A 12,720-nucleotide genomic window follows, 5' to 3' on the forward strand; every position below is an offset into this window, starting at 1 on the left:
TCGTGAAATAAAAATAAATCTTAATAGAAACAGTCGCAGAAACGATCATGCACAATCAACGTGGAAGTTGACTGGTCAAATACTACATTATACTACAATAATACATTGAAACACTTCCTGCGAGACATTGCTAACAACGCTAACAACAGAGAAACAGAGCTTGGGCGAGGACCGAGGAAGCATAGCTCGGAGGCGGGACGAGAGCGTATCCGGTCTATAGCGCACACCCGACAATCTGTGACATCACAAACGGCCAGTGTTAGAACGCCCTCTGAAATCGAACATTCAGAGCCATCGCAAATTTCTCTCAGGGCTCACTTCGAAATTCGTAAACGTCTTTATCTGAAACTTTGGCATGTTTTAACACGAGAATAACGAGATATACGAGAATAACGAGACGTCTTTGGTGGGAAAATTAATTTCACAAGAGCACATAAAAGCGGATTCCGCTGTTAAAAATTCCGAAGTGGAGGAAAAGTGTAAAAAATATTGACGGCGGCTCAGTTTCCACGGAGCCCTTGAGAACATTTTCATGTCCTTTTTGTCTTTGGGTCTCATGTTCTCTCCTGTCTGTCTCTCTTCCTGTCTCGCTACCACGGCTTCTTGGTGGCATTCAGCTGCTCACTTTACGCTCCACTTTGCTCCGCATCAACCCAAATTCCCCTCTTTGGTGCTTACATAACACAGGGAAAGATTGGGCATCGGCAGCCGACCAATGAGAGCGGCCACTTTTTTTTTTTAAGTGACTTCACTCGCCCTCGCCAATATTCTCCTATCAGGCTGCCTCTGCCGTTCATGTGTAAAAAACACTTGCTGTGGGCACGCTCCCCCACTCACCAACATATTAATAACACATAATCACATTTGGATGGGCTTTAGTTTGTCAATGGACCGTGATGATGACTTTTTAGAGCAGGGGTGCTCATTAAGTCGATCGCGATCTACCGGTCGATCGCGGAGGTGGTACTGGTCGATCGCTGGTCGATCGCGGCGTGACATTAAAAAAATATCATCCCAGCATCAATGCCGTCACTTGATTGATATACAGGGCAGCCATTCAGATGACAACTGAATGTTGCCCTTCGGGCGACCAATCAAATCAAACAACGTCTCTAAGTGCAGCAGAACTTACGATGTCAGCCTATCATCCATCCCCGTTACTTGATTGACATACAGGACAACCAGTCAGATGACAACTGAATTTTGACCTTTAGGTCACCGCTCATGCGTAAACAACGATGCAAAGTGCTAAGCTAGTCGGCGAATTGCGTCAGATTTTAAGCCCTCGCTAAAGTTTATGGTCACTAAAATGAGTGAAGGAGCTGGACCAAGTAAAAAGGCAAAAACTGGACCAAGTAAAAAGGCAAAAAACATATCACTTCCATACGGATATGGAATATTATACGGATATTATGATACGGATATTATCCATGACTGATAAACATTTGGAAGTGTGCTTGAGGCTGGCTATCAGCAGCTACTGTCCGGACTATGCATCCCTGACTGATTCAATTCAGTGCAAGTCATCAAAGTAAACTCAGGTAATTACAAAAAATGGTTAATTATGTGTGTTTTGCAATATTGGCTCATTTGGTTATGTAAGGTACATCAACATACATTGTACGTACAAATAATCCTCAATACATTTGACAATAAATAGATGTTTTGCATTTTTGTAGTGGGTAGATCATTTTGACTCGGTCATTTTAAAAGTAGCTCGCATGCTGAAAAAGTGTGAGCACCCCTGTTTTAGAGGATATTTCCCCCCACAGTGTCAGACGACTTTTTTTTCCATTTAAATTTGAGACATTGCGAGTAAGGCTGCACGGTGGTCGAGTGGTTAGCACACAGACTTCACAGCTCGGAGACCCGAGTTCAATCCCACTCTCGACCATCTCCGTGTGGAGTTTGCATGTTCTTCCCTGTGCATGCGTGGGTTTTCTCTCCGGGTACTCCGGTTTCCTCCCACATTCCGAAAACATGCTAGGCTAATTGGCGACTCCAAATTGTCCAACATTAAACTTTCAAGGCGGGGGCCTCAAACTAGTGTCCTGCGGGCCACATTTGGCCCGCGGGCGGCACGTTTGAGACCCCTGGTCTAGTCCATGCAGGGGTCAGCAACCTTTACCAACAAAAGCGCCATTTGGGCCCACACGGTGTTGTTTCCCATGACGACCACAGGCCTTAACTTAAGAAATGATCGAATCAAGGCGGGGGCCTCAAAGTAGTGTCCTGCGGGCCACATTTGGCCCACGGGCCGCGTGTTTGCTAGGTTAATTAGCGACTCCAAATTGTCCATAGGTATGAATGTTTGTCTATATGTGCTCTGTGATTGGCTGGCGACCAGTCCCCGCCTCTCGCCCGAAGACAGCTGGGATAGGCTCCAGCACCCCCCGCGACCCTCGTGAGGATAAGTGTTAAAAAAAAATGAATGAATGAACATTGCGAGTACATTTTCAAAGTAAAAGTCTCGTATTGAGTTGACAAGTGACGCACTTTGTCTTTTGTTACTGTGAGAATGCTGCATTATTGCATAATAATTATTGCATTATTATTGTAATCCCACAGTCTCCACATTGTTGCACTGCCCTTTTTTTTCTTCCGCAGTCTCCTCTTGAATGAAATCTGTTCTGCTATACAGCCTCTTGCTTGGAAATCAATACAGGAATTCCTTATTTTTTTCTATTCTTATTGTTTGATTACTGATGTGTTCACTGTGGCTTGGATTTCACAGTCTTCTGCTGTACTTTCCTTTTAAAGTACCTAAATGAGGAAGAAGGAAAACTGACAAATGAACTACCAAATGTGCAGTATGCATGGTACCGATTGCAAATTTGAAGGGTCAAAGCCGAAGTCAGTAGGACGGAAGGTCAAGTGAACAAAACCCATGGAACGTATTAGAATTCCAAAACAAGAGAGGGGTGGCTGTTTAAGAATGGCAATCATGTGTGTGTCCTTCGGTTTGTGTATTTGTACGCTGGCAAAAAATAGCCAGCGTTGCATCTGACTGGAACAGGTGTCCGAACATCACAACAAACACCGCTGAACTTTTTATAACCCAATAAGACCTGATCCGGGGATGCCATCGGGCTTTCTTGGAATAACGTCGAAAATAAGACAGGACGGCTTCTGCGATTAATTGTACTCGTACATCCATAAAACATGTTTGCATAGTCAAAGTCGCGGCACCCAGCCACATGCCGTCGTGTCAACACTGCGAGGTCGCTAGGCAGTCGTTTTAGGCCACCATGAAATGTACACAAGTACACGCAATCTACACGGCAAAACCGCTGATCAAGATCTGCAACCATTCACACAGTGATCAATGATATAATAATCATTATTATATTATTAATTAGCCTATTATTATTACTATCATCATTATTACTACTACTACTACTACTAGTAGGCTAGTGTTACAAATTCATTCATTCATTTTCTACCGCTTACCCTCACAAGGGGGTGCTGGAGCCTATCCCAGCTGTCTTCAGGCGAGAGGCGGGGTACACCCTGGACTGGTGGCCAGCCAATCACAGGGCACATATAGACAAACAACCATTCACACTCACATTCATACCTATGGACAATTTGGAGTGGCTAATTAACCTAGCATGTTTTTGGAATGTGGGAGGAAACCGGAGAAAACCCACGCATGCACGGGGAGAACATGCAAACTCCACACAGAGATGGCCGAGGGAGGAATTGAACCCTGGTCTCCTAGCTGTGAGGTCTGCGCGCTAACCACTCGTCTGCCGTGCCGCCCTTTATACAAATTATATGAGATTTTTTTTGTAAAAAAAAAAAAAAAATCAATAAAAACATTTTTAAAAATCTATAATGCAAGCACAGAGATGGCCGAGGGTGGGATTGAACCCAGGTTTCCTAGCTGTGAGGTCTGCGCGCTAACCACTAGGTCGCCGTGCAGCCCAAATTTATACAAATTCATTCATTCATTTTCTACTGCTTTTCCTCACGAGGGTCGCGGGGGGTGCTGGAGCCTATCCCAGCTGTCTTCGGGCGAGAGGCGGGGTACACCCTGGACTGGTGGCCAGCCAATCACAGGGCACATATAGACAAACAACCATTCACACTCACATTCATACCTATGGACAATTTGGAGTGGCTAATTAACCTAGCATGTTTTTGGAATGTGGGAGGAAACCGGAGTACCCGGAGAAAACCCACGCATGCACGGGGAGAACATGCAAACTCCACACAGAGATGGCCGAGGGAGGAATTGAACCCTGGTCTCCTAGCTGTGAGGTCTGCGCGCTAACCACTCGTCTGCCGTGCCGCCCTTTATACAAATTATATGAGATTTTTTTTGTAAAAAAAAAAAAAAAATCAATAAAAACATTTTTTAAAATCTATAATGCAAGCACAGAGATGGCCGAGGGTGGGATTGAACCCAGGTTTCCTAGCTGTGAGGTCTGCGCGCTAACCACTAGGTCGCCGTGCAGCCCAAATTCATACAAATTCATTCATTCATTCATTTTCTACCGCTTTTCCTCACGAGGGTCGCGGGGGGTGCTGGAGCCTATCCCAGCTGTCTTCGGGCGAGAGGCGGGGTACACCCTGGACTGGTCGCCAGCCAATCACAGGGCACATATAGACAAACAACCATTCACACTCACATTCATACCTATGGACAATTTGGAGTCGCTAATTAACCTAGCATGTTTTTGGAATGTGGGAGGAAACCGGAGTACCCGGAGAAAACCCACGCATGCACAGGGAGAACATGCAAACTCCACACAGAGATGGCCGAGGGCAGGGACCGAACCCTGGTCTCCTAGCTGTGAGGTCTGCGCACTAACCACCAGACCGCCGTGCCGCCAGTACAATATTTTGCTCTAATAATCAACAAGTCAATACAAACCCATTTTGGGTCCAGATAATTACTTTGGAAAACTGTTAATCGGGTCGTACTCATCACAGGTGAAATTTGAAATTGACGTACTGATATGTGTAACAATATTTTAACAATATGTTTCTTATGGTTGCTGATTTGACTGATAGTTTGGTTATAATGTTTAGCTGTATGAATGTTCTCATTTTATCACATTACATTGTGCATGTTTGAGTGTATGTTCCTGTGTTTGTGTGTGTGTTTGTGTGTGTGTTATGACTCTTTGGGAGCACACTGGCCCAGAACTGTCAGCTCACACACACACACACACACACACACAAAGGCCAACACATCGGTACAGTAGGTGTGGATGATGCATGTAAGATGACAAATGTTTGTTTGGCAAAATCAGCATTTCGTTTGAGGGCTAACAAAGTCCTGCCATGCTAATACTCATGCATGGCCTGTACCACCTTGACAGCAGAAGGGAACTGAATACAGATATTTCCGACTGGAGGCTTACACAGTGTACGTTAGGGGTCTCAAGCTCAATTTACATGGGGGCCACTGGAGCTCGGGTCTGGGTGAGACTGTGCCGCATCAGGTTTTCCAAAAACAAAAAAAAACGCATTTATTAAAAACAAAAAAATTTTGGTTCCAATTTTCTACAATAAAAGCTCTGATAAAACATTCCACTGTTCTCAAATATCTTACTTTTTATTTTTCTACACAAAATAAGATGAAAATAAATAAACAAATCAAGAATAAAGAAAATCAATCAATCAGTAATAAATAAATATAATAATAATAATAAAACGGCAAATAATAAAAACTTAAGAAACCACATATAGTTGGTGGGTAGACAAATGATTTTTTTCATATTAAAATGAACAAAGCATTATTAGAGCCCTGTAGACATGACAAAACACGACTATAGTCACATTTATACTCTTTTTATTTACAACATATTGCGCAACTGCAGGGTCTTGAGACACATGCTAACTCGCAAACTAGACAGCTAGCCACCTAAACGGTAGCCTTCAAGTTATTTCCTTTAAACTTAAATCGCCAAAGACTTACCACTTCCACACGGATAGGGAGGATAACTATTAACGGTTATTTAACCTTTAACATGAACATTAATCAAACGTAATAATTTTTTTCTGGGTACATGATACCATACAGCATCCATATCAAATATCTAACATATCTAACATTAAACTTTCATATCAAGGCGGGGGCCTCAAACTAGTGTCCTGCGGGCCACATTTGGCCCGCGGGCCGCGTGTTTGAGACCCCTGACCTGCAGTGTCAGACGACTTTTTTTACATTTAAATTTGAGACATTGCGAGTAGGGCTGCACGGCGGCCTAGTGGTTAGCGCGCAGACCTCACAGCTCGGAGACCCAAGTTCAATCCCACCCTCGGCCATCTCTGTGTGGAGTTTGCATGTTCTCCCCGTGCATGTGTGAGTTTTCTCCGGGTACTCCGGTTTCCTCCCACATTCTGAAAACATGCTAGGCTAATTGGCGACTCCAAATTGTGCAACATTAAACTTTCATATCAAGGAAGGGGCTCAAACTGGGCCTCAAACTAGTGTCCTGCGGGCCACGTTTGGCCCGCGGGCCGCGCGTTTGAGACCCCTGGTCTAGTCCATGCAGGGGTCGGCTACCTTTACCACGGCGGCCTAGTGGTTAGCGCGCAGACCTCACAGCTCGGAGACCCAAGTTCAATCCCACCCTCGGCCATCTCTGTGTGGAGTGTGGGTTTTCTCCGGGTACTCCGGTTTCCTCCCACATTCCGAAAACATGCTGGGCTAATTGGCGACTCCAAATTGTCTAACATTAAACTTTCATATCAAGGCGGGGGCCTCAAGCTAGTGTCCTGCGGGCCACATTTGGCCCGCGGGCCGCGCGTTTGAGACCCCTGGTCTAGTCCATGCAGGGGTCGGCAACCTTTACCAACAAAAGAGCCATTTGGGGCCGCACGGTGTTGTTTCCCACGACGACCACAGGCCTTAACTTAAGAAATGATCAAATACGATACGTGGTCTACCTGCTCACATCCACTCTTACGTCACGCCGTCTCGCCACTCGCTTGCCCGCTCTCTGCCTTATCAGCGGCGTTAGCTGGGAGCGTATGCGTTGAGAGGTCTATTAGTTAGCTATCGGTCTGTCAGATAATGCTTCATATCTCTGCTCACTCACAGAGCTTTGCTCCGAGTCCATAAGTTGCCCAGTGTGTGCGTGTGTGTGTGTGTGTGTGTGTGTGTGTGCAAATATGTCCTTTAGCGATCGCATATGTGCATCGAATTGACCCAAATCAGCTCATTAAACTAAGCAACATGACTCCATGGTAGCCTGGGAACATGATTTTTTTTTTTTTATGTGTGTTGAATCTCCACACGTTCTTTCACAGGAACGAGGTAACATTTGTTCACTCTTATATAATTATAGACCAAAAATTATGATTGTAAGAAAAACTGCTGCTCACTCACTGATGGTGATGATGAAGGTCAGTAAGCATAATGGGGCCTCTGACGTGATGAGCTGTGGTGAGCTTCCTTCCTTGGTTGATACTGGTTCTTCCTGCCGTAGATTCCACACTGCAGCCATGCTTTCTACCCCAAAAACATAAACATGAGACATTTTTAATCAGTTGTACACACAATACTCAAATGTACTCAAAGGGATTTGAACAATGACAGAGGAGTTATGGTTTTGCCACACATAGTAAATTCATTCATTCATTCATTCATTTTCTACCGCTTTTTTCACGAGGGTCGCGGGGAGTGCTGGAGCCTATCCCAGCTGTCTTCGGGCGTAAGGCGGGGTACACCCTGGACTGGTGGCCAGCCAATCACAGGGCACATATAGACAAACAACCATTCACACTCACACCTATGGACAATTTGCAATGGACAATAAAGACAATAATAAGCTATATTTTAAATATATCAAAACATTTCAAAGTTTGCTTTTCATCTCCAGCCTATTTTGATTTAGCGTAAGATTTGTCAAAATGTTTCTATTTTCTATCTCCAGACTAGAACATTCATGTGCTTGTCTTGTTGCTCCCAGCAAACACATTCACTGAGTATTCACACGGGCGACATAAAGATGGAATTTAAATGCTAATTGCAGCCACTCCAGTCAAAGAGGGGTTTTGTGCGCTCATCTCCGCTTTGAGCATGAAGCCGTTTTAGATTTGGACTCCTCGGAGCTCGTGTTGGCTTGCAAATGAGCGCCAGGCTAAAGACAAACGTGAATGGGAGCGCTGGAGAGGAGGGGCCTGCGGTTGCGTCGCATAAAGGTCGTTTGAAGCTCCGGACGCTTGCATCCCACCCTGGCATGTCCCATTACTGTCCACGCACACACACACACACACACACACACACACATCCGCCGCCGTCTTCTACTCTTCCTCTCCATCCATATCTGGTTTCGCTTTGCAGCCTTCTTTCTAAATCTGATCTACAGTTTCTACTATTCTCAGCTCTCGGTCTGCATGTACTGACAATTCTCTTCTTCTTTTTGTCTCCCGTGTGGGAAGAGTACCGGGAAGCGGGCGCCGCATTCAACCAGTCACTTCGAAATAATAATAACAAATTAAAGTTCCAGAAACTGAAATAAGTCATATTTTTCAAGTACAGTAAACCTCGGATATATCGGATTCAATTGTTCCCACTGGTTTTGTCCGATATAAGCGAAATCCGTTTTATGCGTATACCGGAAAATGTCCGTTTTACGCATATATGGGATTTATATCCGGTATATGCGTAAATGGGATTTTATCCGTTATAAAAAGGCACTTCCTTGACTATGTTTCCAATGTACCTGGACGCGCAGGCAACGCTGCAAACGCTGCAAATGACGTCGTATAGCGGCCTGTCACGATTCGGCGAATCGGAGCGCCACGATGCGGCCATCCGATATATGCCAGGGAAATTTCATGGAAATGCATTGGAACGGGACTGGAGATTTTGTCCGAAATAGGCGAAATCCGTTATAAAAAATCCGATATATGCAATGAATTTTTATTGGAAATGCATTACAGAAAAATCGGTTCTTTTTTATCTGTCCGTTGTGAGCGAATTTCCAATATATCCGAGTCCGATATATCCGAGGTTTGCCTGGACAAAACCAGTGGGAACAATGGAATCCGATATATCCGAGGTTTACTGTAGATGTTTTCCTAGTCAAACCATCGCTGATTGGTTGATCGCGAACAAGAACGGGTGTGGGTAAAACGCGGATTGTGGATTCCGGACCGCGGTCTAAATAAACGATTCTGATTGGTCCGTTTCAAGATTTGCAAGGACTGGTTTTGCAAATTACCACCGGAATTACGCAGTCCGTGTTTTACCAACACCCAACAAGAACCGCTTTAAAAAAAAACTCCAATGCCCCAAAAATTGCCCCAATTTTGTTTTAACTTGCCCCGGGCCATCGGTACATCGTTATTGTTATTTTAAATCCCGTCATTTGTCATGATGAACTCTTCTTTCCTCTCTGGCCTCAAATTACACCGAATTACGTTGTTATCTTATACACACAAATACACAACATCCCAATGTAGCGTGTCCCTCCCTCACGCCAAGGACACGGGTGTCGCAAGCTCCCGGTATCCCACACATTAAGTACACATAATCCACATGAAATTATGCAGCACTCCGTCAAGTCAATCACATTCCCTCCCAGCTTGTATGTATCCGAGTTCAGGTTCGGACCGTTCTTTTACCGTCGTACCGCTCAAAGCTCTGCAAATTTGGTCTCCATGGAAACAGAAGGGGGGTATGTTGACTTTCTGACACCTACTGCCCCATGGGACAAATACTGTCAGCTACTCTGCGTGTATGTGTGAGCAACTGCATTGCGTGTGATATATAGAAGAAAGCCTAACAATTAAGGGTTTTTTTTTCATTCTAAAGGCACTTGTTGGCTGTCTTACTGATTTTTGTGTGTGGGCATGTGTTAGCGGGTGCGTATTTGGCCGCTTCAACCTTGTTAGTCGGTTCTGATCGGCTGCCAAAGCTTAGCCGCTCAGTGTGTTAGTGGGTCTGGCTGGAGAACAGTGTGAAGGAATCCCCTATTCATTTCGGTGGCAAGGATAAAAGCAACGATTAACCAAAGGAAAGAATTATTTTTGTTTAAACGGATCATGTCAGCTCACAAGAAAGATCAATGTTCCATGCATTTTAACAGTATACAGCAGGGGTCTCAAACTCAATTTACTTGGGGGCCACAGGAGCTAGGGTCTGGGTGAGACTGGGCCGCATCAGGTTTTCAAAAAATAAATTTATTAAACAGAAAAACTTTGCTTTTGTTCCGATTTTCTACAAGAAAAGCTCTGATAAAACACTCCACTGTTCTCAAATATCTTCATTTTTATTTTTCTGCACAAAATAAGATGAAAAATAAATAAACAAATCAAGAATAAAGAAAATCAATCAATCAGTAATAAATAAATATACTAATAATAAAACGTCAAATAATAAAAACTTAAGAAACCACATATAGTTGGTGGGTAGACAAATGATTTTTTTCAGATTAAAATGAACAAAGCATTATTAGAGCCCTGTAGACATGACAAAACACGACTATAGTCACATTTATACTCATTTATTTACAACATATTGCGCAACTGCAGGGTCTTGAGACACATGCTAACTCGCAAACTGGAGAGCTAGCGACCTAAACGGTAGCCTTCAAGTTATTTCCTTTCAACTTAAATAGCCAAAAACTTACCACTTCCACACGGATAGGGAGGATAACTATTAACAGTTATTTAACCTTTAACATGAACATGAATCAAACGTAATAATTTTTTCTGGGTACATGATACCATACAGCATCCATATCAAACTTGTGCGGGCCGCACTGACATTAAACGTTCATATCAAGGCGGGGGCCTCAAACTAGTGTCCTGCGGGCCACATTTGGCCCGCGGGCCGCGTGTTTGCGACCCCTGGTATACAGTATTTATTTATTTGTAGCCATTTTAGAATGATGCTGCTGCTTCTGACTGTAAAGGAGAAAAGGCAATATGAGTGGACTGGGATTCAGTGAACACCCCAATTAACCGTTGAATGTCAGATCGATGCATCGGCCGGCTAATCTTATCTGCTGCTGCAAACTTGTGAAAGTCAGCCGCTGTCCCCTTTTGCTCTGTCAGCAATTAAGGCTGAAGCTAAAGCTACCCGGAGCAAAGAGCCAGAGAGCAATACGCTGTTAGAACTTATGAGCAGTGAGAAGAGCAAAGATACTACGAGCAAAATGGCCGCGTTCGTGGTATTGGACGACTAGCCGTTTTCAATCGCTGTGCGCTTTATTTTTAGTAAGAGGCCCAAATCAGATATTTAGTGTAACCTGTTGTGCAACTTTCTTTCTGAAAAGTGTATGAAAGTGGTATGAAAAGGTTTGGGCACCCCGGTAATTGTAAATTCTGTGCCGCTTGGTAGCACTTTCTTTGGAAGAATCCAATCAGGAACTAAAAGTGAACTCACGACGAGCTTATCAACCCACTGGAAATCGCAGGACGTCATTAATATAAAAGTCTGACTCACTATTTTATCTTACAAAAAAACTCTAAAATCATCACACAGCAACCAGCAACTAACAAGCTAGGTAGAAAATATACAAGGCAAGTACCAATACGAGTATACCAATTTTCACTTAATTTAATAATCCATTTCATCCCATTTCATTGGTTATTGCTGCCGGGGCACTTTAATGCTGCCTCTGTCCACCAGAGGGAATCAAAGGAGCCCAGAGGGACGCTGACATCGTTGGCCAATGAACTGCTCAGATGGGTATAATGCATTATGGGAAGAAGTTAAAATAGTTCATTCATTCATTTTCTACCGCTTTTCCTCACGAGGGTCGCGGGGGGTGCTGGAGCCTATCCCAGCTGTCTTCGGGCGAGAGGCGGGCTACACCCTGGACTGGTGGCCAGCCAATCACAGGGCACATATAGACAAACAACCATTCACACTCACATTCATACCTATGGACAATTTGGAGTGGCTAATTAACCTAGCATGTTTTTTGGAATGTGGGAGGAAACCGGAATACCCGGAGAAAACCCACGCATGCACGGGGAGAACATGCAAACTCCACACAGAGATGGAATTCCGAGGGTGGAATTGAACCCTGGTCTCCTAGCTGTGAGGTCTGCGCGCTAACCACTAGCCCGCCGTGCCGCCCGTTAAAATAGTTGATATTTTTTTATTAGAAACACATATTGGTACACATATTGTCTTGTATATTTCTTAGCTACCCTTTGACTGTTAAGTTGCTGTGTGATGATTTTAATCAGGTGTGTCACATTGCTATATTGAGTAATTTACCTACTATTTCTGTTGGGTTGTCGGAAGTTCGCTTGTAGCTTGTGATTGGCTCCTGCTAAAAAAAAAAAAAAGAGCTACCTTTTCCTTGACACAGTACCTGTATTTAAACTATTAGTTTAAATTAGTAGTTCTGAAGTATAGGAGGGGAGGAAATGAAGTATAGGAGATGTCACGAGTCATAAATTAGCCGCGCTGCTGTATAAGCAGCAGGGTTCAACACGTGTCTTGAGCGTATTGTGACCGTGGTAAATGTAGGGAATCATTATATGGATTGAAGGATACTTTACCAAGTGCTTAAGTCAGCCCTGCTCTTCTCACCTCTCTGCTTCCCGCGTGAATGTCAAGGAGTTGGGACACGGCGACTGAGAAGGAAATGGAAAAGTTGAATACAATTGAGGAGTCGAATTAAAAGAGGACAGGAAATGAACGGAAGACAACGACAAGTGCAAAAAGCAGGAAGTTTGAGCCTTTCGCATCTCCACGTACCACACCCACGGTTGCCATGGTTATTGTGACTTGGCAGC

At 44.0% G+C, this 12,720-nt stretch overlaps 2 protein-coding genes across 19 annotated transcripts in view; one reads left to right on the forward strand and one right to left on the reverse strand.

Moving 5' to 3' along the window:
• Positions 1-12,720, reverse strand: part of tmem183a (transmembrane protein 183A) — a 46,393-nt gene that overhangs the window by 14,676 nt on the left and 18,997 nt on the right. For 9 of the 13 annotated variants that reach the window (XM_058055921.1, XM_058055916.1, XM_058055912.1 and 6 more), the window contains one exon: positions 12,515-12,558. In XM_058055921.1, coding sequence (XP_057911904.1) covers positions 12,515-12,558 — 44 coding nt within the window. Of the gene's footprint in view, positions 1-7,345; positions 7,469-12,483; positions 12,559-12,720 lie in introns of all 13 variants that reach the window. The other 4 variants (XM_058055925.1, XM_058055923.1, XM_058055924.1 and 1 more) reach the window with 2 other exon arrangements.
• ppfia4 (PTPRF interacting protein alpha 4) overlaps positions 1-12,720 on the forward strand; it is a 62,300-nt gene that overhangs the window by 9,327 nt on the left and 40,253 nt on the right. The window lies entirely within an intron of this gene.

The sequence above is a fragment of the Doryrhamphus excisus genome, chromosome 18 (genome assembly GCF_030265055.1).
Source record: "Doryrhamphus excisus isolate RoL2022-K1 chromosome 18, RoL_Dexc_1.0, whole genome shotgun sequence".
In the NCBI taxonomy this organism is placed as follows: domain Eukaryota; kingdom Metazoa; phylum Chordata; class Actinopteri; order Syngnathiformes; family Syngnathidae; genus Doryrhamphus; species Doryrhamphus excisus.